We start from the raw sequence: 25,317 nt of genomic DNA, 5'->3' as shown, positions 1-25,317 counted from the left end.
TCACTTAAATGTAGTATGAGAGCTGTATCAAAAATACTGCAAAGACAAATGGTATAAACAGAATATTGTATTTTATATTGAGCACTATATATTTAAAGTAAAAACTTTAATTCGGTGGCTTAGTGGTAGAGTGCATGCCCTGAGATTGGGGGGTTGTGAGTTCAATCCCCAGCTGGGTCATACCAAATGCATACAAGAGTTCATACTATACTGGTCTGAAAAAAAGTGCTATCGAATTTCCCTACTAAACCCAAGACAAAAGTCCCTTTTGTGGGCCATTATGGCTATTTCACTATGGCATATTTCAATATGAGGAAATACAAGGCATTTAAATGACACAATCTTACGTTGATGATATTCAAAGAGCTGGATTTAAAAATAAAAAAAAAGTGCCTTAACTTGTCGACATTATTGTATTGATACTATCTGTGAGGTATTCATTGAATCCTAAGTTTATTTGCTGGGTTGACATGGATGAGCTGCGCCCTTTGGGTGGTGCACCTTGTACTGGTTGCCAGCCAATCACAGGGCACATACATACAAACAACTGACACTCACATTCACACCTTCAATCAATTCAGAATCTTGATGTCTTGAATTTGAACTCCCACCCTCAGAACTGTGAGCCAGATGTGCTAACCAGTTTTTTACCGCGCCGTGTTAAAATAACGATGCCATAGTCGAGGTAGAAAAGCCTGCAGCGCATTAAAGTAATTTTACAGCCAGTGGGCTAGCAAAGCGGCGACGCAAGTGTACGCTCCCTAAAAGCCAACACATGACAGAACAAGTCATCTTGGCCTAATGAGGCTTCTACATCCGGCGTACCCACACAAGCCAAATGAACATTTCCAGATTGGCGGCTGGTGGAAAGGCTGAGGAGGTCACATGTCACCAGCCTATTGGACATGCCCGTGCGCTCCATCAGCAGGTGTGTAAATATGTATCATGTTTCGCAGCGCAGGGCCGCTGGCCACCCCAGATGGGATCTGAAATGCGGCGTTTCATGTGCTATCATTTAGTAGGTTAGTTCACCCCTCATTGCTTTCACCATCTGCTGCTCTTCAGCTTGCCATGCAGGAAACACTCTTCATCTTACTGCCAAGACCTTTGCAACTCAGTCACACTTGACACCGCATTTTATTAAGGGTGTGTGGGGGGAGTGGGGGTCTTTTTATTTTTAGCCGATTGGTGAAACCAGGCAACAAGTGTGGGGGGAACAGAACTGCAAACATGGAGGCAAATGACAAAATGCAGATGTTTTGATTTTGTGGTGAAACAAATAAAGGAAAACAGTATGTTACAAGATTTTATACATCTCTTTCCAAGATGTGTATTTGCCATCGTTACTTTATTATTGAGGGCAATATTGTGTTGTGTCTCCTCCTTTTATTGACCTGCTGCCTTCATCTCAATCTGCAGACAGTCGCTGACTGGCCTCCTTGTCCAAATAACGAGGTCTGCATTGCCCCCATGAGCCTCCTTTTTTTCCTTCTTTTTTATTTTCCTTGGCAAATTCATCTTGCTGGGTGCATATTTTGTGACACTGCACGTGCGCAGATCAATTATGAAGCCATTCATTGTGAAATGAGTATCAGGGGAAATAAAGCAAAATACTGTGCAGCATAATGTGGATCACTTCATGATAGTGAGCATTTTTGGATAAAATGCTGCAAAGAATGTTCAATGTTGTGATTGGATTGAGGAGTGCAACAATATGAAAAATACAAAGGGTGCAAGTTTGACGTCAATGCAGCCTATAGATGAAGATGAGGGAGAAGGGGGGGTCGACTTTGAGATGACATTGAGGCTGCATGTGTAGATGGGAGTTGAGTCTCTGCTTGTTGATGTTAGACAGTCGCACAAGAAGGCAAAGCGGCTGCTGCCCGTGTTGATTCAGCCTCTTTTTCTTCTTCTTCATCTTCATCTTCATCCTCTTCTTTTTCTTCCTCCTCTTGGTCTTTTCAGCACCGCTCCCCGGCTGGACAGCTCTTGCGCTTTGGACCCTTTGGACGCTGCATGGTCCCTTTAAGGCTTTTAATGGAAGTAAAACCTATTGATGTTCCAAGACATATTGGGAGTTTACAACTTCATCCACAGGAGGAGGAATCCACGCAGATTCGGGGCAGGCTGCGCATCCTCCACATTCACTCCACGTCCACTGTGAGTAAATATGCCAGGTGCTGCTGTGTGTGCGCGCGTGCACGTGTTTGGAAACAACAAATGTCTCCATGTATGATTCTTGTTGTTTTTGCGGCAGTGGGTTAACGCACAAGAAATGCGTTTATTGGTGTCTGTGTGCGTGTGTGTCTGTGTGCGTATGTGTGTGTTTGCGCGCGTGCGTGTGAGTGCTGAGCGACTTCACGATAAATAAAAAGAAGAAGAAATGAGCGGTTGATGTCGCGCCTTTCGTCTACTGCAAATGTGCGGACATAATCGTGTCAAATGTGCAGTCACGTTATTGTGCGCGTTTTGCTAATTAAGTCGAGGTGGACGGCTTGGACCGATGCGTAAGGCTTTTACGCATTGGACATCCCTTTGTCTCCACTGTGTGTTGTGTCTCCCAGCTGGTGTGAGACCTCTCTGCGTGCACACTTTTGGAAGAAGCGTTAGGAGAATCTGCAGGTGGTAATTGGAGGACACCTCTTTATTATGATTCCCATGCAGCTCATCGGCGATTTGCTTCTGCGCGTCTTGCGCTTGCAGTGATTCATCCAAGTTTTTTTCCCCTCGTTTTTTTTCCCAGTTGTGTGTTTTGTTGGTTTGTTCGTTTGATGCAATAAATGCCAGACTTTGCATGTTGAAATAATTGGCTTGAATCTGTCATGTGTTCAGTCCAATATGACTTTTTTCCCCGATTCTGATATGAATAGTTCTCTTTTTTTTATGTCAATGGTCCTAATTCACACCAGCTTCTTTAATGTCTGTTTGAAATGCGCATATCAATGCAAAGCGGATTTGCTCATTTAATTGGCTTTATTGCGCCAAACGAGGAGTTAATTAATGCTGTGCAAAATGTGTATATTTGCGCCTCACGATGAGCTGGGTCGGGTCGCCTGAAAAACGGGACCAACTGCTGTTATTTACCATACCTGCAGGTTAACGGCGACTGACGATCCGTGCGTACGCGGGCTTCTTTTCCTCACGCTCGCTCCAAAGGTTTGGTGCGAAAACCGCGAAGCTGTTGTCTACGTGGACCGGTGCAGAAGCCTCCCGTCCGACTGCCAGGGCCTGTGCCAAAGCCAGAGACATGGCGACAAACGGCACCAAAACGGATGGCCAAGTGACGGAACTGAACGAGGTGGCCGCCAATAATGACAAGCCCAAGTCGCTGGACGTCAAGCCGGAAAATAAGAAAAAGGAGTTGCCAGATAGAGAAACATGGGGAGGGAAATTTGATTTCCTGCTGTCGTGTGTGGGTTATGCAATTGGACTGGGCAACGTGTGGAGATTTCCATATCTCTGTGGCAAAAACGGTGGAGGTAAACAAGCTTTTTCTTGTGCTCCACGGGCAAACTTGCGCCTCATGATTTCATGCACGTGATGTTGTGCTGATGTCTGACTTGATCCACTTTTCCATCTCCATCCAGGGGCCTTCTTGATTCCATATTTTTTGACTCTCATATTTGCTGGGATGCCCTTGTTCCTACTGGAATGCTCCCTGGGTCAATACACCTCGATTGGGGGGCTCGGTGTGTGGAAACTGGCTCCCATGTTTAAAGGTAGCTCCTCTCGTGATACATTTGAAAACAGCATATAGTGATGACAATTAATCCCTTGCATGCATACTGATAGTTGAAGTGGCATATTTATGTTTGTGTGGCAGGTGTGGGCCTTGCAGCTGCTGTCCTTTCCTTCTGGCTTAACATTTACTACATTGTAATCATTTCCTGGGCAATTTATTACCTGTACAACTCCTTCACTGCTGTGAGTACCCCTGAAAAAGCATCAAATCAGTGTTGTTGAAGAATCACAGGCACGGTTTTGTACATGTGTTTTATTTGATTCCAGGAACTACCATGGAGCTCATGCAACAATCTATGGAACACAGAGAAGTGTTATACAAATTACTCCATTGCAGACACCACCAATCTCACCAGTGCAGTGGTGGAGTTTTGGGAGTAAGATATCCTCATCCTCTTGTAGCCCTCCATGAATCCCGAAGATAAACAAAAGGCCGGCAGGCTGTCTAACAGGCGTACTGTCACTGGCTTTGATTTATAGGCGCAATGTGCATGAAATGACCGATGGCTTGGAAAAACCGGGCCAGATTCGAGTGCCGCTCGCAATAACGCTGGCCATCGCTTGGGTCCTCGTCTACTTCTGTATCTGGAAAGGGGTCGGCTGGACAGGGAAGGTAAGACCTTCGCGTATTTGGCTGTCGAGAGCTTTTATGCTGATAAGGAGATATATGTGACCGGAATGCATTATTAATCTAATCTAATATTGCCTCATACATGATTTAGAATTCAGTCAGCGTCGTCAGGATGAATTTCAAAATAAGAGGCAGCAAACAATCCAATTGTGCCCTACAGTGGCTCCTCTAATTCCAAGCCTCCTGACACTATTGGCAGTGCGTGTGGATCCGTGATAGGAGGAGCAACAAACAGCCATTGGCCGCAATCTGGGTTTGTCGTTCCCTTTCTCTCCAAGTGCTTTGCCTCCCCTCATGGGCCCACATAGCCATTGCCATGTGACCATGGCAAATAAAATTAGACTTGGTCACAAAACATCATATTTCCTCTGCACGTTTGGCAAATAAATAGCTCGCACGCTGTCATGAATGCACATGGAGAAGAGGAGATGAGCTCAGTGAGGCTGCAGCAGCTTTGCTGCTCTTGAAGACACATTCAGAGCAGGAGTGTACGTTTACAGCACATAATTAACTGAGGGAAGAATTAATGGATTAACTGTTACTTTCAAAGGGATGGCAGAATCTCTCTCTGACATGAAAGTGGGCATTTCGTGTCGGCCAATGTTGCCCGCGGACATTGCTGCCTTCCGATAGCTTTTGGCAGGCGCTTCTGAAACGGTCCCTTCTGGGGGGGAAAACAATGCAATTATTTTTCCAAACAAGCTATACAAGTTGAGTAAAACTATTACACATGTAGCAAAAATGCAACAAATTAAGCGGTAGTGAGTAACTGGTCATTATTGTTATCACCCACAATTCTTTTCAGATCAAAAGTTATGAGTATTTCAATACTACGACGCCGTATTAGGGCCACGTGTAAACATATATTTTTTTAGATGTTGGGGCAATATTCCGAGAGAAAAAAACTCGCAAATTTGCCACTTTAAAAAGTCGCAAATTTGCCACTTTATAAAGTGGCAAATCTGCAAGAAAAAACTCGTCAATTTGCGAGTTTATAAAGTGGCAAATTTGCGAGTTCATAAAGTGGCAAATTTGTGAGAAAAAAACTCTGAAACTTACGAGAAATACACGTAGCGTACCACTCGGATGTTTGTTCCAATATTTTTCGGTCGGGTTTTCAAATAAGGAGATAGTAATGGCTACAGCCATATCATGTTAAATCATGATATGATTGAAGCGATGGGTAATGCTAGCGACAAAGACGCCTCGCTTTGCAAAGGTCTGAGGATCAAGCATTTAAGTTCATTTGTTAAAATGTATTTTTATTTGTACATTTATGTTTCCAGAATTATTATTTACACATTCGTACATTTTAGTTGTTTTTTTTGTTTTTTTTGTACAAGTAGCTAAGTTGATGTGTCGAATCTGCTGCTCGCCGTCATTCACTTGCATTTACCTAAAGTATGCTAGTTTCTGATTGGTTAGTGTTTAGTCAGCTGATAGGGAAGTGTTGTCGCGCTAGGTGCCATATGACGAGTAAAGTTTAAATTAGGAATGATCCGTCTCGATCCTGCCTTTTCATTTTATAAGCAGTGTCCCATTAACCACCAACGAATCCTCACTTTATAATTTGCCCCTTTATAAACTCGCTAATTTGAGAGTTTTTTTTAGAGTGGCAAATTTGAGAGTTCTCTGAATATTAAACCCCGCTGAATTTTTTTTTATACGTGGCCGTAATACGCTGTCGTACAGTACACTATGTGTCATTTAGTAAAAAGTGTCATCTGTGAGCTCTTAGCTGGCTAGATGCTAACAGTGCTAGAAAAAAAAACAATTCTAGTTTCTGCTCAGAATTTGTGCGTTGCACATTTTTCAAACTATGAATCATAAAGGTGAGATTAATTGCAATATATAAAATGTATGTTTTGAAATAGTAACTATTAACTATATAAATATTTTCTTGCTCATACTGTATTTTAGTGTTTTGTTTTTATTTTTTTATGTTGATGGATAAAAGTACGTGTTTACATGTAAGTTCATAACAAGTGAATTGGATCTATCCTTAATTTGCATTTTTTATATCTACATGTTCGCAAAAGCACAGTGGTGCCTCTTGAATTTTTTTGGGGGGTGGCCAGATGGGGACACTTAAAATCTTAGGGTGGGACACCTACCGAAACTAAAAGCCATCATTTCAGGATATCATTATAGTGTTGTAGTCAACTGGCCACAGTGGCCAGTAGAAAGACTTAATTGCCATCTAATATGCTTTGGTTACTAATGATCGAATGTGCAAAGAGTAATAAGTTAAGTACAATTAAAATGGATTTCTATTGGCCAAGCAAATTTATGGGGTGACCAGTGAATTTGCAGGGGGCGACATCTTCGTGGCGCCATTGCGCATACACTTATTCTGGTTATGAAAAACACATATTTGGGAAATTATTTACTTAAAGGGGAAGTAAAACCCCAAATTTTATTTTATTTTATTTTATTTTTTACAAGAATGTTCTATGCAGCCCACTAGTCTAAATACGACATTCTGGTTAATTTTGCGTGTGTGGAATATAACTTGAGTAGCAAAATCCATCTGTTTTTATCCATCTCAGGGGGCGGCCATTTTGTCCCTTGCTGTCAACTGTAGATTAATGTTGCTCAGGTCTCAGGTAAAAACCAAGCACAGCACAGCTTCAGAAAACAGGTGACCTCTGATTGGTTGTTGAAAGAGCCCTGAGCAACTGTAATGTCATCTTCAGTCGACAGCAAGTTTTAAAATGGCTGCCCCCTAAGATGGATAAAAATGGCTGGATTTTGCTTCATAACTTATATTACACAAATGTAATATTAATCAGAATGTCATGTTTAGACTAGTGAGGTCACATATAACATATTATTGTCAAGAAATATTTAAGGTTGACTTCCATGTTAATTCTCACATGTTAAGACTTTGGTAGTCTTCAGCATTTTCAAATTTCAAATTGTGACTCAACACTTGATCATGTTGATCAGTTTACTTCAGTTTGAGCTGATGGTTATGAATGTCTTGTTTGTCTTAAAACACACACAATGTGTCTGCTTTCATAAAGCGACTTTCATTTGTCTCACTAACCTTGCTGGCAAGAATATTATTAAACTGAGTTTTTCTGTTCAGTGTTGTCGATGGACATCTGACTACATATTACTTCAACCTCTGAGTGTGACCGTTTGGTTATTTAGTTCTTTGGCTACAATGGAAAGGAGCAATCAAATAAGTGAGGCTGTTTATCAAAGGGGAAGTCCCCCCCCCCCCCCAAAAAAAAAAAAAAATTACAATAATCTGTTCTACGCACTCCCACTAGTCTAAACACGATATTCTGATTAATGTTGCATTTGTGGAACATGAATGAAGCAGCATCTGTCTCAGGGCCATTTTGACACTTGCTGTCGACTGAAAATGATGTCACAGTTTCTCAAGGCTCAGGTAATGACCAATCATAGCTCCGCTTGCAGATGACACATGACCAAACTCAGAAAACAGGTGAGCCGTGATTTAATGTGATTTTATTCATATTTCACAAATGCAATATTAATCAGAATGCCGTGTTTAGACTAGTGAGGTGCATAGAACACATTGTTGTAAGGAAAATGTGGGGGGTTTACTTCCCCATTCTATTGTTTTGTTCATTAAAGGTGGCTTAATACAATATCATCTATGTTCTTCTTTGGCAACAGATTTTTTGCCAGTTGTCAGGACTCAATAATCAGTTTCTCTCCAATTCTGTGAATTCATTATGATGTCCATCCCAAATTCAGAGCCATCCTAGAAATGATGCTAACTGGACGCGACCATGCAGTTTGCAATTTGTGCATTGGCGAAGCCTCGCTGATTGCCGCTTCACACTTCACAGGTGGTTTACTTCTCGGCTACGTATCCCTACTTCATGCTCTTCATTCTCTTCATTCGTGGAGTGACCCTGCCCGGAGCAAGAGAGGGAATTCTATTCTACATCACCCCTAATTTTGAAAAGCTCAAACAATCGGAGGTAAAGACAAGCAAATGCAACGAGATCGCATGCGTTGCCCGGCGAATTTCAATATTTGTGCTCCTCTCACCAGGTATGGCTGGACGCAGCAACCCAAATCTTTTTTTCCTACGGATTGGGCTTGGGCTCACTTATAGCTCTTGGAAGCTACAACCCATTCAATAATAATGTTTACAGGTGAGACTGACAAAACCCACAGTGTGGGTTGATGTTGGAACGAGACGGTTTTTGATTTTAAGTCTGTGTACTGAAAGGAAATGAAACAGGACTGCAATGTGTGATTTTCCTGATGCCTGTTTTCTTGCTTTCAAAGTAATTTCTACTCCATTTCTTTGAATCTATTATGGATGTAATATGTTCTGTCCACATATAAAATGTCAATTTTCTCCACTTGTTCTCCCTAGAGACTCTATTATTGTGTGCTTCATCAACTCATGCACCAGCATGTTTGCTGGCCTTGTCATCTTCTCCATTGTTGGTTTCATGGCACACGTGACCAAGAAGGATATTGCCGACGTAGCGGCTTCAGGTAACAATGCGTGGGGCAGCCCAACCATCAATGGTGCCAACGTTTTGATCGTCACTTTCTGCATGCCAACTGACGAAATATGATTTTGCCATTTGCTCTCCAGGTCCCGGCTTAGCTTTTCTGGCGTATCCTGAGGCAGTAACCCAGTTGCCTGTGTCTCCACTGTGGGCTATTCTGTTCTTCTCCATGCTGCTCATGCTGGGGATCGACAGCCAGGTAAGCGGGCTAAGTAACAATCTGCTCATGGGCTGACCTAAATAGTCAAATGCGGGTACGTATCACACGGCAGCACCCGCCAGCTCGCTGCATGATAAGCATGCAATTTGCTTCTTGTGCACTGATAGTGGCCAGTTTTGACATTAGCTGTCAAGGTGCTTTAAAGCAACTGTATCACCTCTGTGTGCCTGCAGGTTACACTGCCTGCAATTTCTTTATTTTTCGCTCTACATTTTGTGATATCAAGGTTTGAATGAGGCAACAGAAAGCAGTGAGGCAGTCATACCTTGGTGTTATAGAAATGTTGATTTTGCACATCTAGAATTATTCCAAGAAGTGGATTGTGAGATCGTTCAGAAGAAGTGCTGTCACTATGGAATATTTTTAGGTTCGATTGATTATTCAATCGATTAATTGACCAATCAGATTCAATTTAATTTTGCATTAAAGCGGGTTTTATTTAATTCCCCAAGATTACTGTTTATCAACCAGAGATTGGTGTTTATTTCGTACTTCAAATTTGTATAGTGATTTAAAAAAAAGGGGAAATGATGTTGTCCTATTGATATGCTGAAATCTGAGGATTTGGAACATTTTAAATAATTTAGAAAAAAAGGCTCCAAACGATTACTCAATTATTAAAAGTTGTTGATTAACTCATTCACTCCCAGCCATTGTCACTGAAGCAACCCTCTTCACTGCCGGCTGTTTTACTGGATTATGAATGATTTTGTAAAACCCACAGAATATTGTGTTCTATTGCTATAAAGAATGAATGGAACCTATAGAGTCTTTTCTTCCATCAGGAAAAAAAAAGTATATTTGTATCTGTTTTTGTTTGCAGCAATTAGCATTACAATATAGCCAAGTTTAATCATTATTCACAAACCTGTCAAAAACACTGGAAAAAAGAGCTTTGTTGCAAAATGGCCCTGGTTGATCTCTTATACTCTGCTGCTACTTGCGGGCCGTTTTTGTAATAACTGCCATTGCTTCATGCATTCTCTTCAGTTCAGAGGCTACATCAGAAACTTTTGTGTGCTCTAGCATAATAATAAAATAAAAGAAACATTTTAAAAACATATGAATACGTCTTTGGGAGCATGGTAATATTAAAATGGAACGTGTTTATACGTTTCTGGGAGCAAATGAGTTAATATGATACAGTAATTGATTACTTGTTGATTAATCGATTAACTTTGACAGCTCTATTCAGAAGATGACAGTATGTTTGCCACAATCCTCCCTTATCCGGTACACCAACTAAGTCAGATTTAGCTAACCTAATTGCATGCTACAATCTAAATATGAAGACTGGAATGGCACCAAGTGTCGATATAGAGAGCAATAAAATCACAATCAGCAATAAAGTACAATCACTCAGCAAGGTTTAATGCTTGCACATAATGGCCTTTCATATTTATCTCTGTGCCCGCTGTTCTTGTCCGTCAGTTCTGCACTGTGGAGGGCTTCATTACTGCTTTAGTAGATGAATTTCCCACAAAGCTTCGAGGTAGACGAGAGATCTTCATCGCAGTGGTCTGCCTGGTGTCTTATGTGATTGGCCTTTCAAACATCACACAGGTACAGCAGGCGGCTCTCTCTCCAAACTGTTACCATTGTGAAATCATGCTGAAATGACTCAACTCCATTTTTCTGCCACCAGGGTGGGATTTATGTGTTCAAACTGTTTGACTACTATTCTGCCAGTGGAATGTGTCTGCTTTTCCTGGTCTTCTTTGAATGCATCTCCATATCCTGGTGCTACGGTGTGTATGTCACGAAGACGGACACATTGTTCATTGATTCAGCAACATTTGAAGTTAGAGGAATCTTGAAAAAGTCTTGTCAGCGTCAAGGTCGTGCACGCTCATCATCATGCGCGGCAAACCTGCAGCAAATTGAAATAGATTGGAGATGCGTTTTTCACCCTCCATTTATTTGTCTCTCAGGTGTGAACAAGTTCTATGACAACATCGAGGAGATGATTGGCTACAAGCCGTGTGTGTGGTGGAAGATGTGCTGGGTGGTGTTCACCCCCCTCATTGTCGCTGTGCGTGAGATCAGTACACTTGACGTGAAAAATGGAACATCGTGAAAAGTCAATATTAGCTGCCTGCCCGCCGCCACGTTGAGATGAGACGCCGCTACGAGTCATGGGTGTCATGATGCATAAAGTGTCTCCTGTCTCCCACAGGGGGTGTTCTTGTTCAGCGCCGTACAAATGGTTCCTCTCACGATGGGAGACTATGTGTTCCCAGGCTGGGGTCAGGGAGTGGGCTGGCTCATGGCACTCTCTTCTATGATTCTCATACCGGGATACATGATTTACATGTATCTTGGCCTCAAGGGCACCTACAAAGAGGTATGAGGATTTGGGAATTTGCTTAGAGGGGACGTTTCTTAACAATTTCTTGACAATATGTTCTATGCAACCCCACTAGTCTGAATACGGTATTTTGGTTGAGTTAAAGGGGAAGTCAACGTTAAACATTTCTTGACAATAATATGTTATATGTGACCTCACTAGTCTAAACATAACATTCTGGTGGGGGTGCATAGAACATATTGTCAAGAAAATATTTTTGGCTTGACTTGAAATCCAGCAGTTTTTATGAATCTCAGGAGGCGGCCATTTTTTCACTTACTGTCGAGAGACAATGACATCACAGTTGCTCAGGTCTCAGGTGACAGCCAATCACAACTCCATTTTAGAAAACAGGTCACCTGCAATTGGTCGTTGCCTAAACTGAGCATCAGTGATGTCATCTTCAGTCGACAGCCAGTGGCAAAATGGCCGCCTCCTGAGATGGATTAAAAACGGCTGGGTTTTGTTGCATAATTTATATTCCACTTGTCATATTAATCCGAATGTCATGTTTAGACCAGTGAGGTCACATATAACATATTAGTGTCAAGAACTGTTTAAGGTTGACTTCCCCTTTAACTAAAGTTTGCACTGCTGTTTGTAACCCGTGCGCATCTCTCTGCAGCGACTTCGGATAATGCTTCAGCCTCCAGCGGTTGTCAGGCGACCGCAGGAAAATGGACCTGAGCAGCTGGTGGAAACCAACACTGCTAACCTACCCAGCCCGGCTAATCCAGCTAACCCCGCCAGCCCGACCAATCCAGTCCCCGCCAACCCGGCTCCAGTCACCGCAACCAGCCCCGTGTCCCCCGCGAACCCGGCTCCGCCATCCGCTAACCCTCCTCCTGCTGCTGCCGCTAGCCCTGTGAACCCAGCAACAAGCCCCACCATTGTGACCACCATCACCACAACCGCCAGCACCGCGGCCAGTCCGGCCATCAACACAACAACAGTCAGTCCAACAGCCCCTCCCCCGAACCCGGCCAATCCAACGGAGCCCGTTAACCCGCCAATCCCAGCAAGTGTGCCCTCTAACCTGACCACTGCCGAGGCCAACGTGTAGACAGCAAAGAAACCCTCTTGGAGCATGTAGACAAACGAGAACATTACACAGGACTTACTTCCAAGATTTTAATTGATTCACCTACCTCCGAGGGCAATACCTGATCGAAACAGATTTTCCAACCATATTTCATTTTCCTACATTTTCCAAGCCAACGATGTCCTATTGTTGGTTTGCATTCCGAAAATATCAAAGACTGTTAGTGTGCCGGTGCAACCATAAATCTGAGTATTTAAAAAAATAAATAAACATACTGTGTAATACTGTGAGAAAAGAAAACAAACTAAATAGAGATATAGATTAGAAATTTGTTGAATATCTTCATGAATGGAGTAAATACCTGTGTGACTATAGTAGATGAAGTAGTGAACAAAATTGACATCGCTAACGACAGCAAGGGCTGTGTCAATTTTATCGTGGATGTTTACTAAATCTCACACAGTTGTCTCTTTTTCAAAACGTTGCAAAACGTGCACTCTGTAAGGCAAACTGAAGAAAGCACAATGCCAATAAGAAGTTCATGTTTAGAAGTCAGCTGGAGAAATCCAGTCATGTTTTGTGTGTAAGAGAGAGACTGTTATTTTTCCTTCCTTTTTTCAGTGAAAAAAAAAAGAAAAAACTTTTATGTGATGGAAACATTTTTAGAATTATTTTTAGGAGGTTTTATACTCTATGTTGTCGATGTGATGGAGGACCAAATCAATAGGCAGACACATGCAAAAACTATGCCATTTAGTATCTGGTTGGCAGAAGCACAGGGTACGAAGAGGTACAAAAAAATGAAGGGAGAAAAAAAAAGCACAGGGTTAGAGGAAGTGATTTACAAACGTAGACTATCCCTTAATCTTGACAGTCAGTGCTGTTTACGATTTGCATGCTTTCCTCAGGAACATCAGTGAAAATTGTCTGAAATTCCTGACTTTAAAAAAAAAGAAGAAAAAAAGATGGCCTTAAGCCAAAACATCAATTTCGGTCTGTTTACATGACTGGGCACAACAACAAAAAAGGACCACATCATACACTAGCACAAGAACCTGGACCAACTCTGTGTTTGAGTTTGACTTTTCTGTACGTGTATCGATCAATTATAGTTTGATCAATATGTATTCAGCAATACATATGTAGATGTTTAAGTGCGGGCCAGTAAGCAAGTGGTCTGTTTCTGTTTTTGTTTCCGCTGTCTTTGCTTTATTTGTGAAAAGCACAAAGCTTTAATTTGCCCAGATGTTTACCATAGCGTGTTAGCACAATGCTAGTTAGCTACTGCGATAAAAGTATCGAGTTTGGAAAGTAACAGGTTCACAGTGAAACGCAAAACAACTAAGTGAAAAATGTGAAATGGCTACAGTTCATGTCCTGTGAATTTTTATTTCTTTGTATAAAGTTACTCTACCACAGTTTTCTCTGGAACTTTGTTGTAAATCCGTACTGTGTAAACATGTAACTGTGAATGTCTGTAATACATTGGAAGTTAATGTCTAAATGTTGAAAAAATGGAGTTGCTGTTTTCTGCAATAATATTTTGGTCACAGAAGCTAAAGCACATATCTGACAGAACTATATGAAACGACGAAATGACAATGAAGATACCGATGATTATATTAAAAATAGAAACTATGTCTAGTAAAACAATATTGTTTTGTATATTTTTAACTGTCTCACTGCCTAATGTAAAACATTATATAGACATGATATGTATTTAAATGGTGTCAAATGATAAAGCACGATTGTTATGTTCTACAAACAGAAAAAGAATGAAAAAAATAAAGAGTTATAGAAAATATGAAAACAATGTGTGCTAAGTAGCAGTCCCATGATTTTTCAACACTGTTTTCAGGAAGTCAGATGAACTGCTGAATCCTGCCGTAATTGGCCATTGTTCCATCTCGTGATGTTTCAAGTATTTCTACTCAATAGTTCATCACATTTGAGGAAATGTGACACGAATAAAAGCACAAAAAGCCGTTAAATGGAAATAAAATTCCATGTGTATGGGTCTTTTTTGGGGGGGTAGAAATAAGGAAATTTTGTTTGAACATTTTTAAGAAAACCCCCCACAAAACTAAAAACATCAAAAGGAGAAAACTGTGTGCCACAGTCAAGCAGTAAGTCTGACAGAGAGACCTGGGCCAACAAGAAAAACATCACCACCAAACAGCTCTTGCCCCCGAGCACTGGTGAGCTCACCAACCCCCGTGTGTGCTTATGTGTATGTACGTGCACACGCTTCAGTCTTCTCCCCACCTCTTGCAGTCACTGCTCCCATTAGCTTCCATTGTGATAAAAGAGATGCTACCAGCTGACACCACCACAATGACTCGCCATGGATCAAACAATGAGATGTCCCCTCCAGTTTCTTGTGGCAAATCGTGCGTGCGTGCGTGCGTGTGTGTGAGGGAGGAGCTAAGAGGGAAAGAAAGCTATGAGTTTGAGCTGACCTGGGTTTGAATAAAGCCCCTAATGGCAGATGATCTACAGCCTCAAAAGATGATTTATTTGCTTTCTTTATTCCAATCATACCGTCCAAACCGATGTGTCAAGTCATCATCTTTGACAAGGTCTACTCTAGATTAACTGGGAGCAGGTAGGGGACAATTTTGGTTGGGACAAACAACTGGATTTGGATTTTTGACTGCTGTTGTTTGAGAGCCGGTTTACAACACAGTTAAATCAAACAAGCCTGAGGTTGTACATATTGGAATGCCACCCCACACGAGGCCTAAGTAAATCTTGAAAGACTTTGAACCCACCACACACCAGTGGCGGTGAGGACAAAAGGTGTGATGAAGACCGTTATGGAACAGTCCTAAAATGATCCGGGCCCTACATGGAGGAAATAACTTATTTTGTGATCACTGGTGGAGGTTTTCATGCATGCCAGATCCACCACACCAGCATCTACCGAAATTCAAACACAATCTGCTTCTTCCTCTGGTCGTTGAATCGGTAGAGGCTGAAGTCTGTGGATCTCACTCTGCTTCATCTATCCTTCCTTCGTTTCCTCAGTCTTTCCTTTGGTCTCTTGAGGTCTCCCTAATTTGTTGGAATTTAGATGTTTCTGGGGTTGGTGAAAGACTCTGGTTGGTAACCCGGTGGGTAGTAGGTAATGTCTGGTCGGTGCTGGATTTCACTTTACTTTCTTTTCTTTGATCCTTCCTTGGGTCTCCTGACAACCTCACGACTCTAGCTGGATTCTGAAGAATTCGGTTTAGGTGAACGGTATGGGATTTTTAATAGGTTTTAGTTGAACTAATGAGTACGGATTCACACGCACGCACACATGCACACACACATACACACGCACATACAAAATATAAAAATAAAAGAGAGCAATGATGATGACATGTCAAATCGGTAAAATTACCGAATGAACAATACTGAGCTCTCAAGAAAAAATGAAAAAGAAACCAAAAATAAAGAAAAAAGAAAAAAATCATAAACACAGACACGTGATTGCTCGTGCAAGGTGGCAAGGCTGGACTGGCCATCTGGCGTACAGGGTAGATGCCCGGTGGGCCAGTGTCTTTTGGGGCCAATGCAGTGCTTTTTAGTTATTATTTTCCTCCATTTTACCCCAAGCGACTGGCCCACAATTTAGAGGGACTACTCCATTAATCCTTTTTGAATATAGACAGCAAACTGAATCAACATCAGTCAAAATATCAGTGGCAGAACAATGTGTTATTTGGGTATGGTCAGGAGTCAGCCTAGGCCAGTGGGCATAAGTCAAAATGCCAGGGCCGACTTTTTTGTGCCAGTCCAGCCCTGCAAGGTGGTATCCAATTGCCCACGTCACATGGATCGATAAATGAATGAATGTAAAGTTAAAAAAATAAAAATAAATAGCAGATAGAATATCCTGTAAACCCAGTAGGGCTCTAAGATCTAGATCTGAGAATGGAGCCCAGAGTTCAAAGCAAACATGGTGAATCACCTTTTAGCTGTTATGCTGGAAGAAAATTTAATAAGCTGCTAACATAGCTGAAGTTAGCCCCAAATGTAAATGCTTTATAATTCAGTTTTAAAACAATGCTTTCCCCCTTCATACCTATTAAAGTCTTTTGTAGGATTTATATAGGATAATCAATCTTGTCACGGAGTGGTGTGGTTGAGGACCTACATGCAGGGAAGTAGAGGGGTGGAGATAAGCCAAGTCCAAAAAAAGGTTTCTTTAATTAACAAAAACAAGGAGGCAGCAAGGCACAGGTAAAAAACAAACAAAACAACAAAGTCCTAATCAAAAACGTGGCAAGGCGTGGGGCGAAACAACAAGGAGATATACAGCATCAGCGACAAATAAAACAATGGACCAACAAGAACTGAACAAAAGACAGGAGACTAAGGCTTCGTTCTTCAAACAAATACACGTAGACACAGAAGCATTTCAAGACTTGCTTGTGTCCAAAAGAAGACGCTGAGGTTGTTTAACGGCTGTAATGTATACAGCAAGTCTGGAGTGGCGCTGTAGCGCAGCCACAGGGAGTTAACGGAAAGTGTAGAAGAAGAATCAGCGAAGAAGACGAACACTATTTTTTTCTTACTTTATTGCAATCTACAGAACAAATATGGCTTTGCATGTATTAAAAGAACATGAAAAAGGCGAACACAGGAGAAGTGAAAATGGCGGGTGATTCAAGTACAACACCGCTTGTTGAACGTGGGAATAAAAAAGCAAAATATTTTGCTGCAAAAGCACAAGCAAGCTAAGGAGGCTGCGCAAAACGACTACGACACGGCTATCCGCAATTGTTGTTGACAGACTGACGATTCGCGGGCAGTCATGCGAGAATTGGCGCATACGTCATCAATCTGCGACCATTATGTCATCACTGGAGGAGTACCCTGCATATGGTGTCCAGACGGACGCGTACAGGGGGCGCGTATTGAAATCTTTCCATTCTGGAGCACGGTTTCAAAAGTGATCGGTTTCAAAAGTGATCGGTTTCAAGCTCCGAAACCGCGCTGTCATGTGGACGAACGGCTTAAACAGTAAGAAACTTGTGAGGAAACACTATGAGCAGCAGTGCATCTTAAGATCTTATTAGTCTTAGTCTGGCTCAGAGGCCACCAACCTTATTGACACCGAGAGCTACTTCTTGAGTATCGATAAATGTTAAGGGCCACCAGTTTGGTAAAAACATTTTAAATTACTTGGAATTATATATTGTTATTGATCAATGGCACTCATCTATGGGAAGACAATGAAAATCAAGGCTCGAAATAAGCGGTCTCGCATCTATCAGTTCAGATCGCACCTGTGAAACACCCTTCTGAAGATCTAAGAGCAGCTGTTAGGGTAAACTTGTTTATTTTGGGGGATGGACTCGGCTTTTGATTAAATTGTTTAATGATATCATTTCCTATCCATTATATATATTTTTGTCTTTTAGCTTGCAGTGCCTTTTCAGTTCTGTATGTACTGCACGTTTACTTTCTTTGCTTCAATTGTGTAAAGCACTTAGTGCTGCATTTTAAAAGTTCCACGCAGCAAATAAAGTCTGATTGATTGACGATTATCAGCCTTCAACACTGATTGAACTTCAGCCATTTTCTTGGCATTCAGCTTGTGTCCACTGTTGTCAGTGAGCCAGCCTCAAGATAAAATAAGGGTGTCAGTATTTATCTTTTTTGTTTTTTCCCCGAGAGAGCTCAGTATTGTTCATTCTGTAATTTTATCATCATCATTGCTCTCTCTCTCTTTTTTTCTTCTTTTTTTATTTATTTATTTTAATTTTTAATTTTGTATGTGGGTGAGTATGTGCATGTGTGTATGTGTGTGCATGTGTGTGAGTGTGTACTCATTAGTTCACCTAAAACCTATTAGAAATCCCATACCGTTCACCTAAACCGAAAACTTCAGAATCCAGCTAGAGCCGTGAGGTTGTCAGGAGACCTGAGGAAGGATCAAAGAAAAGAATGGAAAGTGAAATCCAGCACCGACCAGACATTACTTACTACCCACCGGGTTACCAACCAGAGTCTTTCACCAACCCCAGAAACATCTAAATTCCAACAAATTAGGGAGACCTCAAGAGACCAAAGGAGAGACTGAGGAAAGGAAGGAAGGATAGATGAAGCATGGGTGTCAGTATTTATCAAAGTTATTAATAATGTTCACCCAGTGACTCTGACAAGAAACTGTTCACCGTCATCAACTGACTATGCCAAGAGGGGCATTATCACGGCACAATTAGACTTGTTAATTGACACAAAACACCATTAATCAGTGTGACTCAGTGTTTTCTTACTGGGCTGCTCAGGTCCATTTTGTGTCCAAATCCCAGTGAGGGGACATTGTTTGAAATTTCTTGGCATTCGGCTGCAACCCTATTTTTAAATTTAAAAAGTGCTCACAGTGTGGCCGTGAGAGAGGACACTGGAGAAGCAAATTGGTGATCCATGATGCTTTTATGAAAGGATGACAGAACACCGCCGCTTATGAAGTCGCACAGGCTGCAGTGATTAATCCTGCTAGCCCACTTAAATTCATTCTGCTGCAAACTTTAAAAGACTCATAATCATTTCCAGTTTATACCTCTCATTTTTTCCCCTCCTCCTTCTTCTTCATTTTAATGCTCTATTGGCGCCATGTTGTGGGTCACTGAACCTGCACATATCTTAGTGGAGATTGTATGTGATCATTTGTGACATTTTTCCTCTCATGCATTCAATTTGGCCTAGACTTCTGTCTGAGGTACGCTCACCCGAGAAGTCAAAGCAAATACATTAATGAATAACTAATCTTTGCAGATGCATGAATCTCCATATCAATGTAATCAGTGGATGTTGTGTGCGTGGCTATTTCCAGCAGAGGGGCTGAGAGGATGTCAAGCATGCAAAGCCTCTCTGCATACATGCTAATCGGGCACCATTTTCCGATGTGAATATAAACTTTGCACAAATAAACTTCTCTCTCTTTTTTGTTGTTGTTATGTGCACTTGCATGCATCACTGATAATAATGGGTGAACACTGGGACAAGTGAAAGCACAGACAACCTCTGATGAGTTTGCTGTTATTTAGTGACACGGCAAAAAAAGTTGTTCATCCTTGCCATGAAGCAGGAGCTCGGGCAGGCCGAGTGTATTCCAACGATACTCAACATAAATATAAAGGCAAGGTTTTGCTCCCATTTTTTTATGAGATGAACTCAAGGATCCAAAACTTCTTCCACATACACGATATCACCATTTCTCTCAGATATTGTTCACAAACCAGTCTAAATCTGTGATAGTGAGCGCTTCTCCTTTGCCGAGATAATCCATCCCATCTCACAGGTGTGCCATAGCAAGATGCTGATTAGAAACCATGATTTGAGTTCTCAGTAACGGTTAGCTTTCACTAGGTACACTGGCGTGACGACCGGGGCCTCTCCCACTGGGCCTGGGGTTCGGGGGTGCCGCCAATCTCCCAGTGCTCCCATCTCCCTTTCCGCCCCCAGTGTTCCGCCCCACTAAGCAGCTGGAGGTGGGGTGGGCGCGGGTGCCCTCCCCACTCCGCTGTCCGGCCCCTCTCCGGCACCGATGCCTCGGTACAGGGGGGTCCCCGGGGTTTGGGGGGCTGGCAGGGGTGGGGTCGGGTGGGGTGGCTTGGTTTGGGGGTCTGGGGTTTGGGGGCCTGGGGGCTGCTGGGGCTGGGTTGTGGTGGGAGGCGGGTGTGAGTGGGTGGTCGTGGTTGGAGCGGGGGTTGCGGGCCAGTGGGGTGCCTGGCGGGTCTGCCGTGCACCATTCTGCTGCATTGGGCTTGGGGCGCGGGCCGTGTTGGAGTGGGGGGCGCTCCTGGCTCCTGGGTTTGCTCTCCGGCTGGTGGCCCCCGCGGGGCCCGGGAGTTGTGCCTTGGCACTGCCGTGGCCTGGGGGGCCCTGGAAGGTTGTGCTTGCTCTGTCCTGGCCGGGGGCGACGGCTCCCCTCTTTGGTTGAGGTTTCCATGCATGCTAGATCCACCAGCATCTATCGAAATTCAAACACAATCTGCTTCTTCCTCTGGTCGTTGAATCGGTGGAGGCTGAAGTCTGTGGATCTCACTCTGCTTCATCTATCCTTCCTTCGTTTCCTCAGTCTTTCCTTTGGTCTCTTGAGGTCTTCATAATTTGTTGGAATTTAGATGTTTCTGGGGTTGATGAAAGATTCTGGTTGGTAACCCGGTGGGCAGTAGGTGATGTCTGGTCGGTGCTGCATTTCACTTTCCTTTCTTTTCTTTGATCCTTCCTCGGGTCTCCTGACAACCTCACGACTCAAGCTGGATTCTGAAGTATTCGGTTTAGGTGAAGGGTATGGGATTTTTAGTAGGTTTTAGGTGAATTAATGAGTAAACACTCACACGCACGCACACATGCACACACACACACACACCCGCACATACAAAATATAAAATAAAAGAGAGCAATGATGATGACATGTCAAATCGGTAATATTACCGAATGAACAATACTGAGCTCTCAAGAAAAAATTAAAAAGAAACCAAAAATAAAGAAAAAAGAAAAAAAAATCATAAACACAGACACGTGATTGCTCGTGCAAGGTGGCAAGGCTGGGCTGGCCATCTGGCGTACAGGGTAGATGCCCGGTGGGCCAGTGTCTTTTGGGGCCAATGTAGTGCTTTTTAGTTATTATTTTCCTCCATTTTACCCCAAGCGACTGGCCCACAATTTAGAGGGACTACTCCATTAATCCTTTTTGAATATAGACTCACGCATGTACAAAAGGAAGAAAAAGAGAAGAAAGAAAAAAAGAGAGAGCAATGATGATGACATGTCGAATCGGTAAGATTACCGAATGAACAATACTGAGCTCTCTCTAGAAAAAAAAAAAGAAGAAACCATGATTTTAGCATAAGGGTGCCTTAGACTGCCCACAATAAAAGGCCATTTTGAAAGGTGCGGTTTTGTTTTATTGGGCAGTATTGACTGGTGTTCTGGGTCCCCCCCCCCACCTCCATCCATTGGCGGATCTAGGAGGTGGCAACTGGCAAGGGTTGGCAACCGCTACTAATGCCTCGCCACCCCTACTGTTGCCAATTAAAGTATCAGTAATAAATTACTATGAGTGAAACGATTACTTAAGCTTTTTATTTTTGAGTACCTCTGGTGCAATAATAAAAAAAAGTAATAGGAATTTTCTCTGCCTTGGGTTGCTTATTTTATTGTGAAGCTCATGGGACGCACAAGCACAATGCGTTTACGTCAGCTAAATGAGGAAAGGAGGCCAGGCGCACCAACTTAATTCAAGGAGCGAGAACATGGCGAGGACCTCGGAGAAGAGAAATGTGTAAAAACATGAGAAAATGCCTTAAGTGTTTCAAAAGGAGAGGTACAGTATAACCTTTGTAACACGGACCTTGCATACAACAGCACATCAATCTCACAACATCTTTGTCCAAAACACAGAATGCAGCGTTATACGCGAGACAAGCTAAAGTTAAAGTAACACAAATTAATTACATTCACACTTATGTACATTACTCACATAATGGAAGCCCTGAAAAGTGCTGGGGTTCTGTTAACTATGAATGCTGTTGAATTTGTGGCCACTTTATTACGATAGTGAAGTGTGGCCACGATGAAACATGAATTTATTTAGGGTGCTTGTCATAAGATGGACACAGTGGATGGTGGGGGGGTGATTTTGATTGGTGTGTTGTTTCTGACACTTCTTCGGGGAAGCTTGTGAAACTTGGCAGAGTTGGTCAAAGAGCACTTTAGGGGAAGCCATCAACTGCATCAAGCCATATCTTGTTTGATTGAACTCGTCACTCGAGTGTGTGGAAAATGGATGTGACTCCATTCTGTGAAACATTGCGTTTAAAACTTGGGACAGCAGGATAGGTCAGAACAATTGTCGCCGTGCACCGAAATGATTCTGACGCGAGGAGAGTTTAAAAGAGTTTTGTAATCGGAGATATGGCATGACACCTTCTTGTGATTGGCTCCACCATAAGGTCATTCAGAACCTACAAAATTAAGTTACATTATACTGAATAGTCACAATAATATTTGTCTCCTCGTCATGGTAACGCACAGCGATGACATTAGCACCTGCCTTTCAGACATGCTATTTTGAAAATGCAAAATCCGCCATCACAGTTTACCTCAGGTTTGATAAATCATATTAACTCATTCACTGCCATTGACGACTATAGATGTCAAAAATGTATTTTAACTATTTCTAGTAGTTTTAAAAAATTCCACTTTCCTCCTGGAAAAAAAATTATTGTAAATTTAGAACAGATATAAAATTTGTGATTAATCGTTAGTTAACTAGTCATGTGATTAATTACAATTAAAAATAATTAAATCGCCTGACGAGCCTAATTAAAAAAAATATTAAAAATAGGGGCGTTTAATCATAATTAATCACGTGATAATTTTATATCTGTTATTAATGTACAATTTTCATAAAAAAATAAATATAAATAAATAAATGAAATAAAATGAAAAATTGTTAAACTAATAGAAATAGTTCACATGTATTTTTGACGTCTATAGTCGTCAATGGCAGTGAATGAGTTACTAATGATAACAATAATTCATCTATTTGCATATACTTTCTCACAACACAAAAAAATTAACTGCGTGACAATCACGTGTTTTTGGTAGACTGAATATTGAGTTGGTCCAATTGGTAGATGAGGGTCTACTTCTGTTTGCGTGAGCAGTCCAGTTTGTTCACACCTTCAGTAAACCAGGCCCAAAATGCCTGTCATGGAGTAAAAACTCGACATCAAGCTCTAGATGTCACGCACAGTGCCATCTAGCCCTCCTGCCCTCATATCAAGCCCATAAGATGATCTCAAAGTCTGCAGTGAGACTCTTTTAATGGCCTCCTCCTTGATTCCCTACCCAAAGTTCTCGGGTCGCTTATGTTTTATCAGACAGAAAACAAGTAAAACCTAAGCAGCAGAGCAACCAAATGTACTTTAACATGATTATATTGCAACAACTGTAGCATTTCAACTGATGTCAAGACAAGCAAGTCTTAGTTAGGCACATGTCAAAAGATCAATTCTGCTCACGGGTTTTGCTTTTTCACTGGCTTTGGTGGCCTTTTTTTTTGTAACAGCCATTCCAAGAGAATGGAGCAGTTTTTAAGGGAGAGAGAAGTAGATTAATATACACTAGAGGTTGACTGACATACCAAATGTGTGGTCACTTGTTACTAAAGTTCTCTGTTACTTATCTCTTACAGTAATTTACATTTTATTTTTGTGAGACAAGAATGTTGAAAAAGTGAATAGTATGTGGCGCATCTGCAAACCCGAATTTGCATTTTGTCTGTCATTATTACGGTTGTTTTGGTATTCACATCTTATCACAGTACCTAACTTTTATACTTATACAGTATAACAGTCAATAATGATAACATGCTGCCTAATAAATTACCATAACATTATTACGGTTTTATGATGTCAACAGTTTGACCATAAAACTCATTGTTATTTTATACAAAAATGTTCCAACTCAGAGAACCACCACATTCCTAGAGTAACTGTCTTGACCTTGGAGGTTCCAGTCTATTTTAGGCACAAGGTTAAATGCCTTTGTTACAAGGGGATTTCCAATTGTGTGGCAACGACACTGCTAATCAATCACGTCGTTCATGTATTTTGATACAAATAAAGAGAAAAAATGAACAGAAGACTACAACACCTAAACCATGCGTATAAGTAGTTCAGTGCTCCCAAAAATGTTTGTAAAGCTCTGATAAGATGGAGTTTACGCTGCCTGACACATTGTACACACACAAGCTACTTTTAGAGAAGCACTGTCATATGCAAACAAGTTCATTCATTTCAGCGTCTGGCTCACTCTCTTCCTTGAACGGCGCACACACATGCATATGATGATTAAGAGGTCTGAAGGCCCCCGGGGGAAACTCAGACTCCAGGCTGCCGTGAATCATAGCTATGATGTGGCGCATGCTTTCTATTCTGATCTGTCAGGGAAGTTTGGGCGCCGTGTTCACTAATGAGTGAGCAAGGCCAGTGAGGGCCACAACAGGATTCATACACTGTCCCCCTTCCTGGAGTTTACAGAGAAGACACCCAGGGGGCTGCACACTGCGGGGCTAAGAGGCGGCATAAGCCCAAATGGACTAAATATTGGATGTGTCAAAATTAGCGTGTTACTTTTACACCACTATTTTTTTTAACGCGCGATTGAAAGAATATTTGACTCGTTGAGTTATTTTCAGCAGTAAAAAGTTAGTATTTGGTAACTCCATTTTTTTTTTTTTGTATACAATCAATACCTTTAAAAACTAATTTGCCCACTTGCCGTCGACTGAAGATGACATGTGTGCTGAGGAAGTAGGTAACGACCAATCACGGCTTGCCTGTTTTCTGCGTTTGGTCAACAAACTGAGCCATGATTTGTCATTGCCTAATAATGAAGTTATCAAATTAATTCTGTACAAAATATGAACTTTTTACTGCTGAAATATAGCTCAATGAGTCAAGTATGACCGCCCCTTGGAAAGCCTAGACTGGGGAAATTCCTAGTCAAAATTTAGCAGTAATAAATGTAATAATAATGCATATATTTGTGGTGGAGACTGGGGTCGTTGTATTTTACAATTCTTAAAATGTGCATAATTTCTCAAGTTACTTCATGTTAAAGATTAGATAGCACTGAGCTGTCAACGTCTTACAAATGCAATTATGCCAACTAGTGGCAGTAAAATCAACACAAATCAATATGACACTCATTTTTTACAGTACAGTACATTTTTTATTTTAATTATTATGCAATTACTATATCAATGACTAAAAGATGCAGCCATATTTCTATTGGTTTAACATTTTTTCCACTTTT

The 25,317-nt window shown here is 41.7% G+C and overlaps 1 protein-coding gene across 2 annotated transcripts; it reads left to right on the top strand.

Moving 5' to 3' along the window:
• Nucleotides 1–1,790: 1,790 nt before the first annotated feature.
• LOC144037026 (sodium- and chloride-dependent GABA transporter 1-like) lies at nucleotides 1,791–13,544 on the top strand. 2 transcript variants are annotated; one of them, XM_077548143.1, is made up of 15 exons: nucleotides 1,791–2,160; nucleotides 3,096–3,479; nucleotides 3,588–3,719; nucleotides 3,824–3,924; nucleotides 4,009–4,118; nucleotides 4,222–4,354; nucleotides 8,200–8,334; nucleotides 8,408–8,511; nucleotides 8,739–8,863; nucleotides 8,967–9,079; nucleotides 10,532–10,663; nucleotides 10,746–10,848; nucleotides 11,032–11,132; nucleotides 11,277–11,444; nucleotides 12,073–13,544. In XM_077548143.1, the coding sequence occupies exons 2-15, from the start codon at nucleotides 3,248–3,250 to the stop codon at nucleotides 12,508–12,510; spliced, it is 2,127 nt and encodes a 708-aa protein (XP_077404269.1). In that variant the 5' UTR covers nucleotides 1,791–2,160; nucleotides 3,096–3,247; the 3' UTR covers nucleotides 12,511–13,544. The 2 variants fall into 2 exon arrangements, with proteins under 2 accessions (XP_077404269.1, XP_077404278.1); XM_077548152.1 differs by lacking the exon at nucleotides 1,791–2,160 and adding an exon at nucleotides 2,287–2,622.
• The last annotated feature ends 11,773 nt before the right edge of the window (nucleotides 13,545–25,317 follow it).

The sequence above is a fragment of the Vanacampus margaritifer genome, chromosome 1 (assembly GCF_051991255.1).
Source record: "Vanacampus margaritifer isolate UIUO_Vmar chromosome 1, RoL_Vmar_1.0, whole genome shotgun sequence".
NCBI classification, from domain to species: domain Eukaryota; kingdom Metazoa; phylum Chordata; class Actinopteri; order Syngnathiformes; family Syngnathidae; genus Vanacampus; species Vanacampus margaritifer.
The sequence above is the reverse complement of the archived record's forward strand: the minus strand, read 5'-3'. Positions and strand labels throughout refer to the sequence as shown.